General features: G+C 37.0%; 1 protein-coding gene across 8 annotated transcripts in view; it reads right to left on the bottom strand.

Moving 5' to 3' along the window:
- Positions 1-16,818: 16,818 nt before the first annotated feature.
- Positions 16,819-27,027, bottom strand: part of LOC126267043 (uncharacterized) — a 1,079,001-nt gene continuing 1,068,792 nt past the window's right edge. For all 8 annotated transcript variants that reach the window (XM_049971866.1, XM_049971859.1, XM_049971858.1 and 5 more), the window contains one exon: positions 16,819-24,356. In XM_049971866.1, the coding sequence (XP_049827823.1) occupies positions 24,346-24,356 (11 nt within the window). In that variant the 3' untranslated portion in view covers positions 16,819-24,345. The remainder of the gene's footprint in view (positions 24,357-27,027) is intronic.

Consider the following 27,027-nt stretch of genomic DNA (forward strand, 5'->3'; position numbering starts at 1 on the left):
GAATTTTTGTCTCCCTTCACTATCTGAATAATTTCTTTTATTTCATCAAACATTTCATCACTCTCTTTGTCATCTGTGGTACTAGTTGGCATATAAACTTATACTGCTGTGGTAGGCATGGGCTTCGTATCTATCTTGGCCACAATAACGCGTTCACTATGCTGTTTGTAGTAGCTTACCTGCATTCCTATTTTCCTATTCATTATTAAACCTACTCCTGCATTACGCCTATTTGATTTTTCATTTATAATCCTATAGTCACCTGACCAGAAGTCTTGTTCCTCCTGCCACCAAACTTCATTAATTCCCACTGTATCTAACTTTAACCTATCCATTTCCCTTTTTAAATTTTCTGAACTACCTGCCCGATTAAGGGATCTGACATTCCACACTCCGATCCGTAGAATGCTAGTTTTCTTTCTCCTGATAACAACGTCCTCCTGAGTAGTCCCCGGCCGGAGATCCGAATGGGGGACTATTTTACCTCTGGAATATTTTACCCAAGAGGGAGCCATCATCATTTAACCATACAGTAAAGCTGCATGCCCTGAGAAAAAATTACAGCCGTAGTTTCCCCTTGCTTTCAGCCGTTCGCAGTACCTGCACAGCAAGGCCGTTTTGGTTAGTATTACAAGGCCAGATCAGTCAGTCATCAAGACAGTTGCCCCTGCAACTACTGAAAAGGCTGCTGCCACTCTTCAGGAACCCTGCGTTTGTCTGGCCTCTCGACAGATATTCCTCCATTGTGGGTACAGCTATCTGTATCACTGAGGCACACAAGCCTCCCCACCAACGGCAAGGTCCATGGTTCATGGGAGGAGGGGGGGAGGAGTTTTGTATATATCTGTATATTTCATTATTTTTGATGTCACATGGCCACATCTCTGAGATAGTTTATAGTAATTGGGATGAATGTGCGGTAATCCAAATCAATTTTTATGGTTCATTTGTATCATTTTCACATAAGACTTAAGAGTTCCTGTAAATATTGTAACATGAATAAATGGGACACAACAGATGCTTTCTCTATGTTCTTTCCCTTTCTTATTGTTTTTTTATTTTAATGTCTTTCTCATTTCTTCTCCTTTCTGTATGTTGCCAGGTAAGGAGAAATTGTTTGGGAAAGGTCTCACCATATTCCTCAGTCAAACCTCTTATGGCAATGATTTTAAATCAAAGTATGAGGTGATGTGAGGTGGTGGCCTTTTTCCAAGCCATTTTATCCTATTTTCATACCGAATTTGCATGCGAGAATGCCTCACTTCATTTTCTTTCCTATCTGGTTTTTGTCTACTTTTCACATGTTTTGAGTGCTGATCACATGAGTGGTTAAAGAGTATCTTGTAGCAATGTAAAAAACGTATCTCTGTACCTAATCTAACATTTACTTCTAGTAGAAACTTTTCCTTATAAGCATTCAGTCTGGATCATGAGAATTCCTCTATGCTGGGGACAGAAACAAGTGAAATTTTTTGCATGCTCTTGAGTGCTGACTGTCACTCAATGAGCAGTTTTCACACTAGTGAACCATGCAGGCAGCAAACAAGCCTTTTAGGGATTATCCTGAAGGTACCTTGAACAATGGACAGTGGAACGTCCGCTACAGCAGGACAGGAGACCAGTGGTAGAAGGGATGAGAACTCTGCTTGCTGCCAACCTTCCAGTGGCACCCCAGGTGCCACACTTGCCATTTTGGAGGCACTGTTTCCAGAAGTTAAATATATCATTGTACATGGGTCTGAGATGTTTCCATTCTCTACTGTTTCCATGGGAACACTTTGCGAATCTCTACAAAATCCCCAGAATTTTTGACAAATGTGGCAATAGAAATGGGGTAATGTTTGGGTCTCATTTCCATATACAATGACTCATTGGATGAGCAGGCCCTTTCTTGGATAGGCTAGAAAAGTTGTACCAGATGCCTTTCCTAGATCTGAAGGAAAGCTATCAAAATTTAGAGAGGATTCTCTTTCTGAATCTGATTATTGCATTCTATGCTATTTTGGAGTCTCATTTAGGTGCTCATATCTTTTGTATTCCACAGTCATACGCACTTTTCTTGACTTCCAACTTCTGCCAAGTCTTCAAAGTTCTTATTTCCAACTTACTCTCATCCACAATCAGCAATCAAGATGATGACTCACAATCATATCTCAGCAGGCCACACCAGTATGGTGGTCCACAACTAGTCTGCAGTGATCTCGAACGCAATCATCATGAGGCCACACTTGCAATGTGCATTCCCGGCTATGAAAATCACGATATAGTAAAGAGACAGGACTTCATTCCAATTTTCCACTTTCAGTTTCCGTAATTTGACCTACACACTTCACGAACTAATATGCTTGTTTTCTACAATCTAAGTTGTTTCAAAGTGGATCTTTTCCATAACCACAGATGTTTCATTTTGGTAGTGAGTTAATTCATTGGCGTTCACAAGTATGGTGACGATTCTTTCTGTTCCTTCTTTTATTTATTGATCTGTATGTGTTCTGTTCAGAGTCATACTCTCCTTTTTCACATTATTATAAAGTTTCACAATGACAGTTGAAAGCATATTTTGCATCTTGTGTGTGTCTGAGCACCATTTCAGCCATAATTGTCCAGTGCCCTGCTTGTGGTGGCCCTAATAACCATTCATTTTTCTGATTGTTTTCTTATTTTATTTGTGTAAAATTAATTCTCGAGTTGCAATCTTGGAGTTGACATGTTTTGAGTAATTTGCTTACTGTTTCAATAACACCAGATCAAACTCTTCACTCAGTAACCATTAAAGTAATTTATTAATTGAAATTCCCAAGTCTTTCAACTACAAGTGATAGGCAAGGCCCCTGAGAAGTTCAGCATCTTATCAAATAATGTTTCCAATGACACAGCAGTTGATTTTTCAGGTAGTCTGGTAATTTCATGGGGTTAGTCCAAAAATGTACTTAATCTGGGGTGATAGAATTTGCATCAGTCTAATCTGCATACCCACTGATGAGCAAGTGGTCACGTTCATAGCACACTCAGCTTCTGGCAATGTTTATGGAACCAACAGAGAGGTGGAGATTGACATCTAGGAAGGTGGCTCATTGAACTGAGAAGGACCAGGTTAAGCAGATTAGGGGGGTACATGTTGAGTTTATGAAAGATAGGGCAGAGCCTGTCCTTGCAATGGATTTAGGTGTTGACTGGATAGGAAGGATTCCTCCAAAATGCCCATAAGTAAACTGGCACAGGATGGTGTCATGTGAGTGACCATGACAGTAACATGGATTTGTTTTATAGATTTGGTCTTCTAAAGTGAAATAATTGTGGGTCAGGATGGGGCTGGCTAGGAGGATTAGGAAAGAGGTGGCAGGTTTGGTATCAGGAAGACATTGGAAAAAGTAGTATTCCATAGCCATGAATCCATAGACATAGGGTATCTTTATGTATAAGGGTGCCACATCCACAGTGACCTACAAGGAGTATGGTGGTAAAAGGACAGGAACTGTGGAAAGGCAGTGAAAGATGTGAGTAGTGTCTTGGATACAGGATGGGAGGTTATGAAAAATTTTGTAGAAATTGAATAAAACACGTAAAGAATTATCTAGTAAGTAAGGCAAAACAACATTTACAGTTCCCAAAAATGTAAACATTTCAAGCTTTCACAACTTTCATCTTGATCTTAAAGAAGTCACCTTTAGCTTGATATTAAAATGTCTTTAGGTAAGGATTAATAACACTTGAACATTGGAATGTTTGTAAATGAGGCAACTGAAATATTTTCTAATAATTAGAATATTTGTACGTAATTGTTCAGACCTATATTTCAAATGTTTTTATAAGAAAAATTAAAAAATTAATATTTAACAAAACATATTCTCTTTGTTTACAAGGAGTTAGCTGACACACTTAAAACTTCATGAATATTTAATTCTTCATTATAATTTCATTAATGTGATAGTGGCAATAATGTATAAAAAGCTTTTGATTGTTATTCTCTCTCTCTTCTCAGCGATCACAGGCCCTGTAGCCCACGCGCTGCATCAACGATCTGCTTCCACTGCCTTCTATCTCTCACAGCCTCTCTCCACCCTGTGGAAATTCCTAATGCGGTAATGTCCTTCTCTATGTCATCTTTCCACCTTGTAGGGGTTGGCCCAATGGTCTTGTTGTCTGGAGAGTTCCTTCAAATGCTTTCTTGGTGATTCTGTTGTTTTCCATTCTAGCCACATGTCCAGCCTAATGCAGTCTCCTACTTTTTAATTTCTGGATGACAGTGGGTTGCTTCATTAACGGATAAATTTCATTGTTCTTTCGAATTCTCCATACACCATTCTTGAACACAGGTCCCCAGATTTTTCTCATTACTATTCTTTCGAAAACATTCAGTTTTTCTCTTTCATTCTTTGTAAGCGTCCAGCTTTCTGAACCATACAGTACTATGGGGCAGTTGATGGTGTTGTATATCTTCATCTTTGTGGTGATTGACAAAGCTTTCCTTTTGAGTGGGTTGCTTAGTGAGTACAGACATCTTGACCCTGAGGCTATTCTTTTATTTATATCCAATGTTATGATATTTTTACTGTTGAAATGTGATCCAAGGTATTTAAACTGGAGAACTTTACTGAATTTAGAATGCTGGTCAATTTCAAAGCAAGGATTTGGGTTAATGACTCTACCTATTTCCATATATTCAGTTTTCTCTTGGTTAATCAAAAACCCCATTTTGCTGGAATTATGCCTGAGAGATCAGTACATGTCTTTCAGTTCTTCTTCAGTTTCACTCAGCAACACTATATCATCTGCATAAGCCAGGAGTTTTACTTCACTGCGTTCGAATAGGAGACCATTTTGTAGAAGTAAATTACTCTCCCAATTGTTTGATTGTTATTCACTCTTATAAATGCTGTTGCTAGGTCAATTAGTAAAGCTGTTTTGAACAAGTTTTATAACAGATGTTAGGCAGATTTGTATCAGTCTGAAATAGTTCTGTAACAGTTTTTTTTGTGCTGTTTCGACACTCAGTACACGTTAATCTACTGTGTATTGGACAATGTGACAACACATTTGTACATGCCAACAAATACAGTGTTTCATTGCTTAGTTGGTGAGCATAGTTGGACCTCCATCCAAAACAGAACAAATGATCAAGATAAGTAGTTCGGCATGCTACATATTCTTCATGTCATACATTACGTGCTAGAATAATTGTTGATCAGATTTGATCTTCATACCTACCATAAACTTTTTCATCCTCTCACTAAAGGTCTGTCATCTTTCTAGCTTCCATACATTTTTATACTCTTTGTCATTGTTTTGGGTGTGAATTCGTATGAGATCATACATGAGTATCATAATTAAAGACATGACACCTTTAGGAAACTGTGATCATTGCTGGTATAATGAAAAATAATCACCTCCTACCAATGTCTTTTTTTAAATATATAGGGAGTAGCCCTTGTGAGGTCTTTCCATTACACTGTATGTAGTCCATTTTGAGTAGCCTCAGATTTGAAGAAAGTTGTAATTCAATAGAAATCAGGTGCTGGCAAGTGTGAATATTACCAAACTATCAGTTTCATAAGTCATGCTTGTAAAATACTGACACAAATTATTTACAAAAGAATGGAAAAAACTGGTAGCAGCTGACTTCAGGGTTAATACTGACTCTATAACTTATCTTAGAAGAAACGTTAAAGAAATGGAAACCTACATTTACAGCATTTGTAGAATTACAGAAAGCTTCTGATAGTGTTGACTGGAATACAGTCTTTGGAATTCTGATGGCAGCAGGGGTAAAATACAGGGAGTGAAAGGTTATACACAGTTCGTACAGAAACCGGACAGCATGTATAGGAGTCAAAGGGCATGAAAGGGAAGCAGTGATTGAGAAGGGTGTGAGACAGGTTAGTAGTCTGTCCCAGACATTATTTAATCTTTACATTGAGCAATCAATAAAGGAAACAAAAGAGGGTTTGCAAAAGAAGTTACAGTTGTATGGAATGGACACTGTCTTGAAAATAGGATATAACCTGAACATCGACAAAAGTAAAACAAGGGTAACTGGAATGTGGTTGAATTAAATCAGTTTATGCTGAGGGAACTTGATTAGGAAACAAGACATTTAGAGTAGTAGATGTATTTACCTATTTGGCCAGTAACATAAGTGGTTACAGCTGGAATAGAGAGGATATAAAACATAGGTTGGCAATGCCAAGATAGATGTTTCCGAAGAAGAGAAATTGGTTAACATCGAAAATAAATTTAAGTATTAGGAAGTCTTTTTCTGAAGGTATTTGTCTCGAGTGTAGTCTCATATGTAAGTGAAACACAGATGATAAGTAGTTCCGCAAAGGAAAAAAACAAAAAAATTTTAAATGTGGTACTACAGAATAACGTTTAAGATTAGTGGCTTTATCTCATAATTAATGAAGAAGTACTGAACAGTACTGAAGAGAAAAGATATTTGTTACATAACCTGACTAAATGAAGGAACCACCATTGACAGGACATGTTCTGAGACATCAAGATATCACCATAACATTGGAGATAACTGTTGAGACAGGGGAAATCAAAATAGAGTAACATGGAGAGCTGTATAAAACCAGTCTTCAGACTAAAGACCACAACAAGAGTTCATATTGCTGGCAATGGGTCAATAGGCACTGTTTGAAATATTTTTGGATTTCAGCTATATGCTGTTCTTTAGTTTCTCAGATCCTGTTTATGATTTTCTTGATTAATCGCAAGTTGTCCATTTGTGTTCTAAGTTCATAAAATTTGATACAAAGGAACTAAATCATTTGGTCAGGAAATGCAGTTCTTTTGAGTTTTTGCATGTCCAGTTTCTTTCTTAGACTTTGAGTGTAAATATTACTTTTGCAATATCTGACATTCCATTAGAAGATAGCTTGGTATCATTAGTTTTATGGATTTGTGACAGCTCCACAGAGCGCTTCTGGGAGAACGACAGTCAGAGGATGATGAAGTTTGACTTCAATGAAAAGATATTCCATCTAATTGTGTCGGGTTTGAAGAATTTTTCTGCAATAGGTGACACTGCTAGAGGTCATTATATTACTGAAATCGAGATAGAGGACAAAACTATTGTAAATCCTGCTCAAATTTCACAATTATTTAATGAATTCTTCATAAAAGCAAACAAATCAAACATCAATGCAGAAAATTACCCAGATAAAGTAAATTTCTTTAACACTACACAATCTGAAGGTGAACCTTTCAGTACATTCAGCAAAACTAATGTAAAAGATATAGGAAATTTTATACTGTCACTAAAAAGTGAAACATCTGCAGGATGGGATGGGATACCAGCAAAAGTGTTAAAAACAGTATCTAAAATAATTTCAGATTTACTATCTACAATAGTTAGCCAGTCCCTTCAAGAAGGCTATTTTCCTGACACACATAAATACGCAGTACTTGGCCACTATTCAAAACGACACAAAGGAACATATGGGAAAATATCACCCAATCTCTCTTCTTCCATCACTATCAAAAATATTTGAAAAGGTAGTCACAATAAAAATGCAAAATTTCACAAAATAATTTACAATAATATAAGAAATCAGTACAGATATAAAAAAGGCAAAACCACAGTATCTGCTGTAATCCTTTTGTAGATAAAATTAGCACCTCTCTAGACAATTCACTGCATGTCACAGGAATTTTTTGTGATCTATCAAAGGCCTCTGACAGTGTGAAACACTCATTGCTATTCTGTAAACTGGAAAAATATGGAATTAGGGGCACTGTATCAGAATGGTTTAAGTCCTACCTAATCAACCAAAGACAAAGAGTTGCTATACTTCAAAATGGAAAACCATTTCACAAGAAGTGCCCCTAGGTTCTGTCTTAGGTCCCATTCTGTTTCTGTGTTTCCCATAACACTGAGCGTCACTCAGTTTTATTTGTAGATGACACGTCTATAATCATTGAAAATACAAATAGTGACCAAAGTCCTCAAACTGTATTAAATACTTAAGAAAAATTTGATATCTGGTTTGATTTAAATGGGTTAAAATTAAACATGGAAAACACTCAATTAATAAAAAAAATCTAAGTACATTAAGTGTTCCCTCACTATACAACTATGAGCTGATTATCTTTGTACGTAGTATCCCTGATTTATTTGCCGCAAATCATTTTCAGCACGATTATGACACCAGAAATCAAAATAATTTCATGCTGGCCACCCATGTTTAAAACTTTATGCTCAAACTCCACAGTATATGGGTATGAAAATATAACAAAGTATACATTTAGGAACACTGAAAAATCTTATGTGAGAAACAAGTGCAGAAATATCAATATTCAGTAGAAGAATTCATGAAGGACAACCTGAAAATTTGAGCAGGAGAGAGCAAGTACTTAGGACTATTAATTTTTAAAAGTTTGTTACTTTTTTGGAAAAAAATATTAGTCGCATATTAGTTATATACCCAGTACAGTATGTTACATTAATGATATTACAAGACAAATTGTAAACAAATTTTTGCGTTCTGAAAAGTCTCCTGTACATTAAGTCAATGACTTGAAATTGTATGTTACAAGACAACAAACTTCCATTCTAATCTGTTCTATTCAAAAGCTGAAATATTTCTCTTTTTCATTGTGTCAGCCTGCAACTCAATGCCTCCTCTATGTGGTGAGCAGCAATCTATCCTTTCCATATTATTGTTATTCCATTCTTGACTGTCAATTTTACTTGAATTTAATTACTATAGCCACATCACATCACTAGGAACCCCAGGTCCGCATGCTCTGAATTCATTACGGTTGCTCTCCCCCCTTCCAACCCTTGCACTTCTAAGAGGAATGTGATAGCAGCCTGATGAAGATTATCTATGCCAAGTTTGAATTCAGCGGTATTCCACATTTTTGAAATGTTCTCTGTGTCATCCCTCGTGGCCATCTTATACGTCTGTTCCCTCCCACTCATCAGCTTGGGTGCACAGTACTTGGCTGTGGCTCTGCCAGTGAGGTGCAGATGGAGGTGAAGGCATGCTGCCAGGACAGTGCCACTACCACACAGGTCAGGATGCTGCTGATGTGGAGGAGGCACACATCTACGTTGTGATCAAAACACTTCAGTTGGTGTGGCATCAATGGATCTTCCCACAGACTGTTTTGTACTTTGAGCATACTCAAGGCTGGGACTTCCTTCCTTAGCTGGAAAGTGCTGTTTGTATTTATCAGCTCATAATGTAATTGTGTCTCTACAGAGTCTTTTAAACCACAATTCCGGACTGTATTGGCTTCTTTTAACAACTTGATACTATTATAGTTCATGCTATGTTCACTGAAGAGGCAGTGTTCTGCAACAACTGACTCAAGTGCTCTATATCTGTTTGATGCTTCTGTTCCTTATGTTTTTCTGTACATTCTCCAGATGGCCTGATATACATATATTTTCCCGCACTGACACTTGATGCCAACAAAATGGCTGACCACAGCTGTTAAGTGTTTCACTGGCTCACATGATGGAAGACCTCCTGAACTTCTCCATACACTTTCCAGGAACTGATTTTATCCATGGATGACTGCACCTCCAAGACTTTACAGTCTACATTATTTCCACAAAGAACAAATTTCACTATATTCCATTTTAACCATATTGTATGTTTGAGACAATAAACTTATGTCCTATTCTATTCAAAAGCTGAAATATTTCTCTTTTCATTGTGTCTGTCTGTGACTCAATGCCTCCTCTATGCGGTGAGCTGCAGTCTACCCTTTCCATATTATTGTTATTCCATCCTGTACTTATCATTTTTGACTACACTTGAATTAAATTACTATAGCCCCATCACATGAGGAAACCCAGATCTGCATGCTCTGAATCCATGTACCGATGACCACCCACACTTCTTCGGGCAATTTTGAATTCAGCTGTATTCCTCATTCTTAAAATGTCCTCGGTGTCATCCAAATCGTACTATATTTCGACTAGTTGACTTATTGCCATCTTAAGGCAGTCCTGATGATATGAGCTAGAAAAACACTTGACAGTGATTCTCAGATCATTTGTTGACAAATCCCAGCACCATACATGTAATTCAGCACATTTCATACAACAGCTTCACAACTTCTGATTAAACCATGGTGACATAATGGGTGAGCTTCACTGTGATTTCCATTCTTACTCCAGTACCTATAAGAGACTCCCTTAACCTCAAAGGAGAAAAAGTCAGGCTATCACTGAAGAAACTCCTTGGATTTGTTCTCCCATCAGCCTACTTCCTATTTGATGGAAATAACTATGAACAGATAGACAGAGTGGATGATCTACCCCCCCCCCCCCCTCCCCACCCCCAACCCATCAACAGTGGTCACTGGTAGGCACCATGCCGTGGTGGCATTTGAAAAAGAAACCCTCGAGTCAGCAGTTTCGTTACAATATATGAATAGTACGTTTGTGATCTGGTCACATGGATGACAGCATCTACAAGACTTCTGCGACATCTGAAATTGCTGCATAAAATATTAGGTTCACAACAGAGATGAAAGAGAACAAATCATCAACTTCCATTCCTGGACATCCTAGCCAAGTGGCAACTGGCAAGTGGCACAATGTTTGACATAAACAGACACATGGATTTATACTTGTGTGGTTCCTGTTAAGATGCCCCTTCACAAGAAGATGTCCTCAGCATATTAATGCATAGGGCTTGAAATCACTGACCAAGATGGCTTAGCAGCAGAGTTGTAACATAATGTTACTTAAAAACCGTCTTGATTGCAAATATTTTTATTCATATTACCGGTTTCGGTTCATTCAGAACCGTCTTCAGATCTGATATTTCAGTTACAGGAGTAACCCGTCCAAATCCAGCAGTTTTCACATGCTACGTCACATATACTCCTGTAACTGAAATATCAGATCTGAAGATGGTTCTGAATGAACCGAAACCGGTAATATGAATAAAAATATTTGCAATCAAGACGGTTTTTAAGTAACATTATAATTTCACTGAGTGCTGTTATCCCAAAAGACATTATGTCTGTTTTTGCAAAGAGTTGTAACACTCAGAGACAGGTTTCCATGAAACTGTTACAACTACTGCCAGATCAAGCATGCCATAAAACCCAGAAGTCTAGGCCACAGTGTGGAGTGGAAGAACAGAAACCTGCTGCAATGGAGTTTCTCTCTTAAGTTGGTATCATATCCATGAAAATTGGCAGAATACGTTGGAAACGTTATGTCAAGTGTGTATTTGGTCTGCCGCCCAAAACGAAAGCCTCAGTGGTGTCTGTTAAGGATGACTTATAACTCCAAAACAACCTGGAGTCTACTACATCCCGTACCATTGTGCAAAAGATACACAAGTCAGATCATCTGGATGACACAGGAAAGACACGCAAAGCACAATCATCACGCAGATAACATTGAATCTGTAAAGGTAGATAGTGGGCTGATAAAGACAGCAGTTCCCAGCTAAGTAATGCAGACCCAGCTTGAGCATGCTCAAAACAGAACACAATCTGTGGCAAAATCAACTGAGGACACCCCAAATAAAGAATGTAGCTCTCACCATGGAGATGTGTCTCCTCCGGATCAGTGGCATTCTGATTACTGTAGTGACAGTATGCAAACTGCAGTTCTCACTCAGAAGTTTACTACCTCACTCAGTAGTTTACTATCTCACCCACCTCAATGGCAGAGCAGTGCCCAGGTACTGCATATCTGAGCTCAACAGCAGGAGGGAGGAGATCAAGATGGCACCCAGCAGAAGACAAACCAGCCATCAGGTCTGCTTGAAGATGGCTAAAAGACAGCTTGCTGAAATACCACACCATTCAGAGAACACTACTCTGCTGAATACCTGACATTTCAAAATCATCATACACCAGGAAAGCCTACAATCACAGTGTTCCTGATAATTACTGATAGGTCATCAACAAAAGCAAGGTATTTGAAACAGATTCACTTTTTTCTTTTACACATTTATTCTGCATACTTCTGCCATGTTTTGAAGATCTTATCTAGTATCAGTTTGACAAGGAGTGGAGATAATTCATGATATTGCCTTATGCTTTATTTTATTTCAAAAGTTCCAGTGAGTTCACTCATCAATTTTACTTACAAAGCTGCAGTAGTTAAAATCTGATAGTTTCCTTGTTTTACTAACCACACAGTATTCATGCAGTACATTAAACAGGACAGTGTGTATCGAGTTACAAATTTTTCTTTAAATCTGCCATCATGATCCCTCTGAGAACTGACTGGCAGTGCTACAGAATCATCTTGAGGTTTCAGATCCCTTGTGCACATGACTGACATTGTTGAAAGTCTGCTCGGTGTTTACTTATCTCCCCATTCCACATGTTCTTCTAATAAGGCAAAGAAGGCTCTTGCGAACACCTTGCTGAATCTTGCAGAAGAGAAATGCCTTGGTAATTGCTTTAGTTTGTTTTTTCACCTTTTCTGTAAAGCATGTGTACCTCCTTGATGTAATGCTTCAGAATATCACAGTTACCCCTTGTTTGTCTCAAGTATTCCATATGAATGACAGAAATGAACTCTGGGTACTTTAAAGTAACTCTTCATTAATTGATTTACTTATAAGCTACACAGAAGTGAAAGATTCAGAATGGAATATGATGTAAATGTGACTAAGTCAGTACTCACCAAACAAAGCAGGTGCTGAGTAGTCCATTGGCATGTAGGGGAGATATAAAGTTACTCAGCTTTCAGACAAAGCCTTTTGTCAAAGCTAACAAACAAGAAAGCTGTTATTAAACATTTCTCTGCAAGAAGTGTGGCATCCATCACTGTTTGTCCACTTGACTGCGAGGGGCATGTTAGTGGTATATCTAGGTGTCCTGTACAGAGCAGACAGGGGCCAGGGAGGATTCAGGCTGTTACACAGATCACGTTAGCCAACAGGTTCAATGTGCAGTCTTTCACTGAAACTGATCCAGTGGGACACACTGCACATGTTTTGAGGTCACCTGCTTTGTCCTGTGCCAAGAGAAGTCAAATGCAATACGGCAGGGGTCTATTAACCGTCGGCAGTTCAAATATACGGTGAATAATGGTACCACTTAGGGAAATGGCAGCAAGCGACAAGAAGGTTCACTGGGTGCACACAGTGTGCATGCCAAGAGGCCCCATTCAACATTCTGAAGAGGAAATTCCAGCAGCCACTGAGGGAAGAGGGTGCAAACAGTTTCAGATTACGGTGCACGTTGGTCAGACTCGGATAATTCCAGCAACTGGCAGAGGGGTTGACAAGACATAGTTTGTGCACAGAGTTTCAACGAAGCTCACAATTTGCAGAATTATCCCCAGCACTGCTTGTGGTCCCTCGATTCCCATTCTAGTGGAAGGACTGAACCGGAGACTTTGAAGATTCTTTGACAAGGCATGCTGTGACTTCGTGGACTTGCACCGTAGTGTTAAGAATTGTAGGGTTCTCCTAAATGGGTCAGGTGTGCACTACTCGTGGTGTGTGAGACTCACATAACGTCCTTCTTTAAATTAGGTGACTCTCCATTCCGTCCAGATAATGACAGCTGTAGGAGACACAGAAGTATAGGTGTAAGTTGCAAAAGAATGGCCCTCATAGGCACTGGTATTAAAATTTTAGTGGTTAACTGCTGAAGTAGTCACAAAAAGTGCCACAGTTTAAAGCATTCCTGAGAAGCAATGACGCTCACGTAATACTACGTACAGAAAGATGGTTGAAACCTGGAGTTAAGCGGTGAGATTTTTGGGGAAAATTTAAGGGTATATTAAAAGGGTAGGCTAATGGGAAATGGAGCAGCGTATTTGTCGCAATAGACAAGAAACTTATATCCACTGAGATAGAAACTGAAGCTGAATGTGAGACCGTTTGGGCAAAATTCAGTATTGGAGATGGGAACTGGGACTTCCTATCACCTGCCGGACTCACCTTAAGATGTAACCATAAACATTAGAGAAAATCTAACTTCATTGTATTTAAGTTCTTCAATCATACTGTAATCATCAGAGAGGACTTTAATCATCCAACAACGAATTGAGAAAATTATGGTTTTGTTGTTATGGGCACCAAAAGACACCCTGTGAAACATTACTAAGCGCATTCTCTGAAAACTAGCTAGAACACATAGTTTGAAACCCCACTCATCATGGAAATTTATTAGATATAATGACAACAAATAAACCTGGCCTCTTTGAGAATGTCGACATCAAAACTGGTATCACTGATTTTGACGCAGTTGTATCAACAATTATAAACGAAATACAAAGGATCACTAAAACAAATAGAAGGATAAATGTTCAGAAAACTAGATAAAAAAGCATTAGAGACATATCTCAATGAATAACTTGAATCTCTCAGCACAGGACAGAACTATGCAGAGGAACTAAGCCTTGAGTTCAAAATAACAGTTGACCATGCTCTAGACAGACATGTACCTGGTAGAACAGTCATAATGGGAGGGACCCTGGATGGTACACAGTCACTGTAAAGAAACTCCTAAAGAAAGAGAGACTACTGCATAATAGGTGTAAAACAAAGCATAGGATTATAGATAGAGATATGACTATGAAAAGTGTTTTGCTGTCAAAAAAAGCACTTCATTAAGCCTTTAGTGATTACAATAGCAGAATACTGTCAAATAATCTTACATAAAATCCAAAGAAATTACAGTCACATGTAAAAGCAGCAGCACCAAGGTTAGCATCTAGTCATTTGTGAATTAGACAGGAACTGAAATTGAGGGTAGCAAAGCAACAGCTGAAATGCTTAACTCCGTTTTCAAATGTTCTTTTGCAAAGGAAAACACAGGAGAATTGCTCCAAATTAACCCTCATAGCACTGAAAAGATAAGTGATGTAAGTGTTAGTATCAGTGGTGTTGAGAAACAGCTGAACTCAGAACACAAAATTATGCCCAGTAGTTGGAAGAAAATGCAGGTCAACCTGTTTACAAGAAGAGTAGTAGAAGTGATCCACACAACTAATGCCCAATATCCTTGAAGTCAATTTTTTGTAGAATCTTAGAACATATTCTGAGCTCAAACAGAATAAGGTATCAAACAGAATTACCTCCTCTATGCCAACCACCATGGACTACGAAAACACTGATCATGCAGAACACAACTCACACTTTTTTCTTTTGACGGACTGAAAGTTTTGGATCAAGGCAGTCAGGTAGATGCTATATTTACTGACTTTTGAAAACCATTTCACTCAGTACCACATCTGCACTTATTGCCAAAAGTATGAACATATGAGGTATCAAGTGAAATCTGTGGCTGGACTGAGGATTTTTTGGTAGGGAGGACATAGTAAGTTATTTTGAATGGAGAGTCATCGAGAGAGGTAGAAGTAACTTCAAACGTGCTCCAGGGTAGTGTGTTGGGACCCTTGCTGTTCGTGTTGTATATTAATGACCCTGTGGACAATATTAACAGTAGCCTCAGGCTTTTTGTAGGAGATGAAATTATCTATGATGAATTGCTGTCTCAAAGAAGCTGCTTACATATTCCGTCAGATCTTGGTAGCATTTTAAAGTAGTAAAAACTTTATTTAAATGTTCAGCACTTCACAAAACGAAAAAAACATAGTATGCTATGACTATAACATTAGTGAGTGGAATCGGTCAACTCGTACAAATACCTGGGTGTAACACTATGTAGGGATACAAAATGGAATGATCACATAGGCTCATTGATGCGTAAAGCAGGTGGTAGACTTTGGTTTGTTGGTAGAATACTGGGGAAGTGTAATCAGTCTACAAAGGAGATTGCTCACAAATCACTTGTATGACTGATTCTAGAATATTGCTCTAGTGTGTGGGACACATTACAAATAGGTCTTAACAGGGGATATTTAACATACATAAAGGACAGCACGAATGGTCACACATTTGTTTGACTCAAGGGAGAGAGTTAGTTAAAAGACCCAGAAGAAACTGAACTGGCAGACTCTTAAAGACAGATGTAAATTACCCCAAGAAAGCCTACTTGCAAAATTTCAAGAACCAGTTTTAAACATGGACTGTAGGAATATATTACAACCCCTTACATACTGCTCACACAGGGTTCAGGAGGAAAGATTAGATTAATTACAGCATGCACAGAGGCATTTAAACAATCATTCTTCCAGTGCTATATGTGTGAACGAGAAGAAAGCCTAATAACTGATACAATGGAACATACCCTCTGTCACGCATTTGACAGTGGTTTTGCAGAATATAGAACACACACACACACACACACACACACACACACACACACACACACCAGCAGAAGACCAAAGCCAAATGGTGAACAAAAAAACTAAGATCTGGAATCAAGCAGTGTCTCAACAGGACTGTTGAATGGCAAAGAACACACTGAGACCCAAAACCAGCCATTTCATTGTCTGAAAATAATTCCATCTGATGTTATTTCTTCTGAGCTTGCAGAAACAATTTAAACATGACAATATTTTTTATTCAAGTTAATCAAATTACTGAAATGGTGAATAAGTGAGATAACGATTTATGTGAAAAAGATTCATCTTCTTTAGGAGTGTAAAATGACATAATTTAGAGAAGCACAGTATCCATGTGTTGTTGTACCATCTGTAAAACCAAAAGCCTGTATCAGAAGCTCTCCATATAACCTACAATTCTGAACAGCCAGCATATTCAGTTTCATATCATTGTGGTAACATTACAATTGTGTTCCTGAATACTGAGGACTCTCATACTGCAAAAAATGATACGTAGTTCTGTTACAAATACATATCATTAACTTCTGGAAGTTTTATTAAAGTTTGTGAACTACATATTCAACATCTGCAATGAGAAAGAAATGATTTCATGGGGAATGTTTTATAGGAATAAAGGGAACTACAATCACAATTTAATGACAATCATAAGAAACCAATATTGGCCACTGTATTATACATGTCAAACTTTGTCCTACACAGAACTACTATGTTATTTACAAACAGTGTTAATATCTATAAAGTTCTTTATCAGTCTTATATATACCAGTACTCATACAATTACAGTACACAGATTAACAAGAATTAAACAGTCACCGTGGAAAATGTAACAGACGTAAAATACAGCATGCATCAGAAATGTTTCAGATAATGTTTTCCTGTATTCTTTTTTTCCAGAGAAGCTTCCAATAAAATGTTCCTGGCATCACGCCTAAAAAAGTTAGGATATCTTGGACAGAATTCCATTCTAATGTATCTCTTAGCCTATAGAAAGATTATACAGCATTTACATTTATCGGTCTTATGAGTTATCAATTTACATATCTACATTTTTTGTACACAACATATCTTCTCTACAAGCAAAATAAACTGATAATATCTTTCTAATCAAGCTTAAGCTTTTGTGCTCTTTTTTGGTATGCTAACTGATGAAAAATGCAAGGGCATGACCACAAACAGTTTATAATACAAAAGCAAGATGAATAGCCCATCACCCAGTAGCTACAAGTAGCATCTATATCTGATCACTGAACTCACAGACTACACAAGCAAGCTGAAATCCCAGCCTGAGATGCTAGTGATGTAAAATGTGTATATTTGACATGAGGCCTCTCAGAATGAACCTTTAACTTCGATCTTATGGACAGTCGTGTTAAATTTACATTACAAAAATATTTCAGCTGCGTTTACAATAGGAAAACTTTAATTTCTGTGTAAATTTTATCAAAACTATACAAAACTAAATATCAAAAATGCGAACCATATGTCAGCATTTTCTAGCAAAGGTTACACGACTGAAATTTACACACTAGCAATGGACATCAGTTTATAACAAAACTATGCATTATGCATTTACTAAATTCCTATCACCTGTATAAATAATTTAAAAACCATATAATGCATGTAACATGCAGTAATGTCACTGAGTGGTGATTGAGTTCTTTGTAGACAAAGACACTTTTTTTAAAAAACACCCATTTGTACAAAAACAAAAATTGTTATAGCAGACAAGAAGTATGTACCTAAGTAATCAGAAGTGATCAACCAATTAAGAGTTAAGTAGCACATAGCATATCACCAGAGACTACAGTAGTTTAGTTAATTGTACGAATGGCATCAAATAATTTACCCCAGTAACTATCAACTACAACAACAAAAAAATTAAAAAAAAAAGTCCTAAATTAATCCTCTATGTGCCATAAAATGTACCATGCACTATGTCACTATTGTGGACATATTTGGAAAGGAAGATTACACATAATTTATAGATTTTAAGGGAGAAAATTAATCATAGTAGAGCACAGGTAATATCTTGGCAGTCCAAAATAAGCAGTAACCAATATGGGCAGATCAGCAAGCCAATAACAAAATAAACTTATCACATTACATTAAAAGTCAAACATAACAACTTAAGTAAGGTTTAAAAGCAGTATGAATCATCAACCAAAAAGTTTAGAAAGATGTGGCAGAAATTGTGTCCTATGTTTCTCTTTTCATCTACTAATCTTATCCACTGTTACATACAAGGACTAAATCCATGTGCAAAATGTACTTCCAATAAGCCTCTGCAACTTATGAATCACGCGATACTTCACAAAAGTAATTAAATTTACAATGAAAAATAGAGCAAAAGATGGAGACATGGGAACACACAAAAACATTAGTTTCAAAACACACTCAGTTACTGACATAAGGAAATTTTATATATGACATGAACGGAATAGGTTTTAAGTGTTGCTTAAACAACCATGATATTCCTTAGACAACCTGATGATTGTCCAATAATTGATGGACAAGTTGCACACTACTGGTAAGTGAGACAGGAGACCCAGGCAATAACATTTTACTATTCAAAGGACAAATAGTATAATTATGTTGGACCTGGCATTCATGGTTTTTTGTTGGTGCACTTAGTGGTTCAATACAGCAAGAATACGTTGACAGCATGTGAAAACCGCATAATGCACTCACCGGCATACAGAATGGTTGCATTAATTGTTTCAACACAATGTAAGAATTAATGAAGACAGAACCAAAAGGCAGCAATCTCTTCTGAAGGAATGTTAATAAACTCTGGAAGTAGCAAATAATACAGTCATTATATGACATATATATAGAACTGTAACAACACAGCTGATATATGCAGAATCATAAAGCTGACCAACAATTTTTAAACTAACAGTACTTATTCTCTCAAAATAAGAGATAAAAACAGCACAATAATAAGTAAAGAATGCTTAAAACAACACTACAGCTAATAACGGCATTCTCTTCAGAGAACTAGTGAGGATGCACCATATACTAAAATGTCAATGTGGGCATTATCAGGATGAAACAAAGTAATCAGTTACTGAAGATTGAGCTTCTGCCACACTATTTAAGCAGCCAAAAAAATTATACCTATTGGAGGCTGAAGACATAACAATGAAACTATATTAGTTTTAGTATGGAGTTAAGCAAAACAAGACACAATTAAGTATATTTGCCACCTACAATTAACGCAATTGGCGTACTTTGTCACATAAAAAATATTGCTGGGGCTAATTCCGCAATGTTGTCTTCTTCGTTTACTGAAAGCGTTACACACACACACACACACACACACACACACACACACACACACACACACGTATTCAACTGGTCAAAAGAAATCACTTACCCAGAAATGTTTCAAGTCTTCTTCATAACGTAAACAAACTTCGTAAATTTATACAAACCACAATAATGTGGATATACAGAATTACGAAATTAAGAAAAAATTCTGCACTTCCAAATTTGATGAAAACTTAACATGAATTTTAAAAAAGGGGCAAGTGATTATTTTTCCCCCCTCAAAAAGTCGACGACACAAAATATAGATGAATTGATTTGAAGAAAAAAATTACACATCTTATATTAAAATACTATAAACAAGAAAATTCCATATAGAGATTTAAGAAATTCACAAAGAGGCTGGTGACTGTCACTTGACTTCAGGAGGCGTAACTCTTAAGTTGCTGAATAGACGCACATGGAAATAAAAAAGAAATTACCAAAAGATGAAAACTCCAGGTAAGAACATCAACAATGTACGAAAAGACAGATTGCTGCTTACTGTAAAGAAGACACATCAAGTAGCAGACAGGCACAATTAAAGCACACTTACATGTAGCTTTCGGACACAGCCTTCATCAGTAAAAAAAAAAAAACACACACACACACACACACACACACACACACACACACACACACACTAAAAGCAAGCACACATCACACAAACACACGGCCACCAACTAAGGCATCTTGGGCCTGAATCGGCGTGTGTGTGTGTGTGTGTGTGTGTGTGTGTGTGTGTGTTTTACTGATGAAGGTTGTGACTGAAAGCTATACATGAATGACTTAATTGTACCTGTCTGCAACTTGATGTATCTTTTTTATGGTAAGTAGCAATATGTCTTTTACTACATTGTTAAAAAGAAATTACCTCTACTCTCCAGAACCATATGGTTTCAGATACCTGTTTCTTCACTGCTGCTTCCTTTCCTTAACAGACATTGATCTGGGTTATGATTTCTCCCACCCCAAAGAAAAGAAAAGAACCGTCTGTCCAACATCACTCAGCTTTTCCTTTTTTCCTGTTCTTAAGAAGAAAGCTGTGCTTCCAAAAGCTAACAGTGATGGCTACACACTTTTATGTGTGTCTATCAGATGTTTCAGGAGTTGCACTTCCCAAAGCTAAATACTATCCAATTCATCTGTCTCTTTGTGAATTCACCACACATCAATATCAATACTGAAGATGATAATGTTTGAATGCGATATAGTCAATAACTTACTGAAATCATCATTCCTGTATTGATGTTGTTCCTGATACAGTAAAAAAAAGACACATTTGCTTTGTGATAACAAATACAACCTTATGCCACTATTTAGTTCAAAACAAGAGAGTACTAAAGGAAATATTTTACACAACCTGTGAACTGTTCATTTCTTTAAAAATTTTAAGAAAGATCCATTAAACTTTATCTGCTGTCCAACAGTCAAAATATTTTTTTCCCATTATACAAATGGGCACTGTATTTCCTTCAATTCGTAAGAAAATTTGAATCAAAAACTTCAGATCTATCCAGGGAATGACAATTACATCATCACACCAGGAATCTGAACCCGAAGGTAGCTAGTAGAATGTGGCCTCATGTGAAATATACATCTGCATTTCAAACTTATGACGTAAAAAGGATGTCAGTTGTTACATCACAGTCCATTACAAAATTATCAGATATCTCAATTTTATACATTAATGTCAACGTATAGAGAATGTTTTAAAATCCAATATGATGGTCAATGGTATAAAATTTTATTTATTATTCAGACTTTTTAACAGATAATTATAACAGTCTTAATATTAATGATTTTTTCCATTTAACAAAGCAATTTGATTTTGTGGCTAGGAGTCAGAAGCTTTAATATACTAGAAAAATGTCACATTACAATTACATATCATTACTCACACTCAACAATAAAACAAAAAGGATTCACAAAGTCTCTCTCATACAATTATTCCTCTGTTTATGATTTTTCAAGATGAGTAAATACTATTTAATCATCCAAGCACTGAGTCATTTGAAAATAATTGAACATTTACTGGAAGGCACACAGTCAGTTTACCCACGACAAATAGCAAATTTAATTTTTTTTAATATTCCTGTACATTAAATAATCATATTTTTGCAATTTCTGAATACAGAGAAACATAAAAATCAAATTTCTAAATTATATCTTGACACTACAATTTACATAATCCACATGACATGAATGTGAAAATAACTTCCAGTCAAAATTTGAGACAATATGATTACTTACAATGTACACCAAGAAAGTTATTTTTCATGTTTTAATTACAATTTCCCTTAGTACGTTCACCCACACAGTCATGCAATGGTCCAGAAAACTTTACGGCTGTATGGTTGTGTGCCATTTGAGAGCTATTACATCTGTAGTTAGGGGTAAGTGCATAAAACAACTAAATGCACCCATAACTGTTGTCCTTTCTTCATTTTCTTTAGGTAAATGAGCAAACAATCATTACAAATTTTAGATATTCATATAGACAACTACAATTCCATTATGAAGGATAGATCTTTTCAGACACAAATTATTATAATCCAGAATTTATTATCAACAGCTTGTGAATAATCAACAAGGTGAGTGTCCAAGAACACAAAGCACTGACACGGGATGAGGCAAGGCCGTAAGTTACATTACAAGAATTGTCTAATGCTATGTCAGTCGTACAACTACTATCAAATTTAGGCAGTTTCAGTTTATACAAAAAGAACGTGTATAAAGCAGCATAACAGCTGACATAAAAGACAAGAACAAAACTTACTGTTTCCTTTTCACAAGCATAACTTTAATGTATTGCACAGTGAGGTATTATACGATGTACTATAATCTCCATTGTATAAAAGTTCTCTTGTAAAAATCTCTTAAACAGTAAATTAACCACTAGCCTCTGACTCCAACCAAATCAAATGCAACTTTTTGAATACACAGAGCAAAAAGCTCACTATACATTTGCTGCTGTGTTAAATATTATCATTTTCAGTCTTTTTGAAATCAGTCTATGTCGATCATATTGAGCAGTTAGTATATTCATTGCCCTTTAAATAAAATGTTTCCAGTGCAATTAAAACAATTTCACTCACTCACACTTCACTACCACAGTCTTTTTAGTCACTTAGGACAGGAGGTACGCAACTCAAGTCTGGGATATTTATGTGTGAAGTCATTGTACTTAACTTGCAGGTAGGACCACTAAACAACACTGATCAGTTTTTCTTAACTTGGCACACACACTATAGGATCTTGCTGGTAATCTCTGAGGAGTTGTTCTTCATTAAGCAAGGTAGGGGCACTGAAGTTTCCATGATGGTATAGTACTGACTGTATGATGAACAGCAAAGCTGGAGTTTCTGGGTGGAAAACAAAGTCATACATACTAAAACTATTCTTCTGCAACCAGAAGGCACTTCATTGACTTTTCTGTTTCTGCATTACAAAGTACTTACAGACTGACTAGTTGATTCTCTCAATGATACACAAATTATTTTTAACAAATATATCATTTACATGTCATCGGGTATAACATAAAACTCAGTACCTCAGTGCACAATGCTAAAAGAATTTTCCTCAGGACAGTAACAAGGGAAACATGACAGGAACATGGTTTTAAGTGAGTTCTTCAAATTGAGATCTGTTGATTATATGGACAGACTGAATGGTTCTAAACATGTGTATCGAAATATATAAATTGTGGAATATATTGCGCATAGTGCTGTCTTAATTTATATATGAAATATTCAGTCGGATGGTTGGTGAAATAACACCAAAAATTTCAGTTCGCTTTTAACAGTCTACAATGTATGAGAAAATTCAAGTCAGGTACAAAGATGTTTCATTCTAATGCATACATGAGAGTAAAAAGGTAATTCCCAAAACTAAAACACTTATGCAAAGTACAAAATTCCATACTACAAAAATAACATAAAAATGCAAAGTCTTTTGCACCAGTTCTTTCCTCTTGCAAAGATAGAGGAGATAAGCTGTGCTATATAGTAAGTAATGACATTGAGCAGATATATAATGATATAATGTTATTTCTCTTTTCTCCATTTTGGGTTAGGTTGTTACTAACAAACTATAACAGTTACTTATATCCAATGTATGTATATTAAGTCAACTCATTTTAATAAATGTTCAGTGTCAGTCAGGTATGCAGTCAATGTGGGATTACAAAGCCCACTTACTTCAAAAATACTGAGCTGATACTTTTTGTAAACATTTTAGCCTTTTCTATAAAAACGAAGTCAATGTACTACCTACTCAGGGACGAAAGATAGTAGAAAGAGGAAGCAATAATCAAATTTGTGGCCCCAGATGTGTTCCCCCTAATAAAAATATCATGGCATGTAATACTTACTAAAATTTTGAAACAGATGTACTTCGTTTATGCATTTTCAGAACATGGAGTTTCATTTTTCAAAGTACTTACATTATCATGATGAATCCAGCTCATGTTTGAATTTAAGGCTGTACAGAATTTAAAGTTATAAGTTTTTATATGTTCAATGGTTATACATGTTGCCTACAAAACAATGTTGCAAAAACTGGCCAATATCAACCAAACTTTCCTTCTTAACTACACAGAAATCCCTGAGTGTTTAGAATCACTTCCTTGAAATCATAAACTGTGTATAAACTATTATTTACTCTGATGTATGCATAAAAAAATTCACAAATTTCACCATCCACCCATGATTCCAGTGTGGTTTGTGATATCTATTATGCTTCACACACCAATATCTTGCTTAACATTACAAATTTTGATTTTATTACTATGTATATTATAACGGTCTTCTTTGAGGTTGTTCAGCAGTATCTGGTGCTTCTTATGTTGTTCCTGAAACAGTGAAATATATTATTAACACATGGGAATCTTGCTAATGCAACTGTACAGGTTTTTATTACTTGCAGAAGGGTTGTAATCTAAAGTTAGTACAATGTCTTATCAAAGAATAATGGTGGCACATTACTTCTGACATTAAATGTTATGTTGTAAGCTGTAATTTACACTTTTTCTTTGTTAAACAAATACATGTATGGAAACAAGTCAGTCCAGATTTTTTATTCCTTCCCCTGCTCTTACAGATTATCATGAACAAACATTAACTTTCTGATGACCTATAAAGAATTATCCACATGCCAAAAAAAGTCTCACAACATACACAAATACAAGAAATGAATTTAAAGCTCTCTAAATGTGATAATCACTAATAAGTCTTGAGATAATAGAATTAATAAAAACTGTGTTGGGGAACTCAAGTATCACAGTAAACAAAAATAATGAATTATCTAAATTTTGTGTCAGTATATTGCTGTTTGCAATATAACAGAAAACACTGTGCACTTTTTAAATACATGGACAAAATATTCATTCGACAGCTCACAGGAAAGTAAGCATGAAGCAACAGATGAACAATAAATACTTAGTTTTTGGGGCTTAGGTAATGGCGACAATTACACTTAAGTCTGTGCCACCTGCAGAAAAATTATGTCTAAAACAATTTATAAGATCATGGAAACCAAAAATGCCTTTGATGAAAATTTTTTTTATTCCATTCAATAACTATTTTTAATCATTACAACCATCAGACTGATCTAAAAAAGAACGGATGTGCAAATTCACGAGTAAGATCTGCTACATAAAGTAGACAGATGATTGATTATCTTTTCCATAAAAGTTACTTCATTATTCACATTTTAAAGTAAGAGTACTATTAATATGTACAATACAATCTCAATACATAAAAATGAAACCATTATGGGATACTATGTTAGGTATCACAAATGTCCCTTGAAACAACTGACCATGTAAGCGGCTGCATTATTTATTACATCTCATACTGCAGTTTTTTCAGTAATACATTCTATGAGGAGCTACATAGACTTTCTTAATGATCTGAAGATAGACACAAGATCATAAACGCAATGGGACCAGGCATGGACATTATGAGAACACAGTAGGGCTGTTAAATGTAGTCAGGAAATTTGTCAGGGAGGGAGGGGGGAGAGGGTAAGGAGAGATTCAAAGAAGAGAAAAAAGACTAGTGGGAGTGTCGGCGAAATAGAAGGCAGTGTTGTGCTGGAATGAGAGCAGGGGCAGGGGTTAGATAGGTGGAGGACAGGGTTTAGTCAAAGTTAAGGCCATTGGGGTTACGTAAATGTAGGATATACCGCAGGGAGTTTTTCCAACTGCACACTTTGCAAAAGCTGGTGTTGGTACAAAGGATACAGATGGTGCTGGCTGTGAAGCAGTCACTGAAGTGCAGCATGTTGTTTTGGGCAGTATGTTCAGCAAGTGAGTGGCTCAACTGTCTCTTGGCCATAGTTACTTGGTGGCCATTCATGCCAACAGGTAATTTTTTGGTCGTCATATCTACATAAAAGCAGCATAGTGGCTGCACTTAGTTTGTACATCACATGACTGTTTTCACAGTTAGCCCTTCCTTTGATGGGTTAGGCGATGCCAGAGACCGCACTGCAGTAGGTGGTGGTGGGACGATGTACGGGACAGTTCTTTCATCTAGTTCGATTGCAGCGATACGATCTGCAAGGCAAGAGATTGGGAGCAAGGGTGGAGTTGGCACAGGCAAGCATATTTTGTAGGTTTGGTGGGTGGCGGAATACCACTGTGCGAGGGGTGGGAAGGATAGCGCGTACGATATTCCTCATATCAGGACGCAACAAGAGGTAGTCAAAACATGGTGGAGAATGTGACTCAGTTGCTCCAGTACACTGTAGTACATAGTCATGAGGGAATTGCTCCTTTGTAGCCGGGCAATGGGAATGTGGAAGATGGGAGGTGACAAGAGAGACAAGGGCCAGGATGCATTTCTGTACAAGGTTGGGAGGGTAATTTCGGAGTGTGACGGCCTAAGTGAAACTTTTGCTATATCCCCCAGTTGGCTAGACTGTATGGGAGGGACTTCTCAGTATGGAATGGATGGCAGCTGTCGAAGTGGAGGTATTGCTAGTGGTTGCTTGGCTTGATTTGTATGGAGGTACTGATGTAGCCATCTTTGAGGTGGAGGTCAACATTGAGGAAGGTGTTCCTGTCTGTTTACCATACAGTGCCTCATTCATCACTTACTGATGCCACCTCCCACTACACATTAACATCCCCAATGCCCATGGCCTTGCCACTACTGAACATTACCTTTACCAATGGCTGACTGATTCCAAACATACAACCTCCTTCCTGATCACCATGACCAATTATATCCTCCACCACAATTACTTCACTGTTGATAGTATCACCTACAGACAAGTCTGTGGAACAGCAATCAGCACCAGGATGGCACCATCCTCTGCCACCTTATTCCAGGTCATCTAGAGGAATCCTTACTGACCACCCAGAATCCCAAACGCCTTACCTGGTTCAGATTCATTTATGGCATCTTCCTGATATGGACTGACAATGGGCCGGGCGGAGTGGCCGTGTGGTTCTAGGCGCTACAGTCTGGAACCGCATGACTGTTACGGTCACAGGTTCGAATCCTGCCTCGGGCATG

This window comes from Schistocerca gregaria, chromosome 4, assembly GCF_023897955.1.
Source record: "Schistocerca gregaria isolate iqSchGreg1 chromosome 4, iqSchGreg1.2, whole genome shotgun sequence".
In the NCBI taxonomy this organism is placed as follows: domain Eukaryota; kingdom Metazoa; phylum Arthropoda; class Insecta; order Orthoptera; family Acrididae; genus Schistocerca; species Schistocerca gregaria.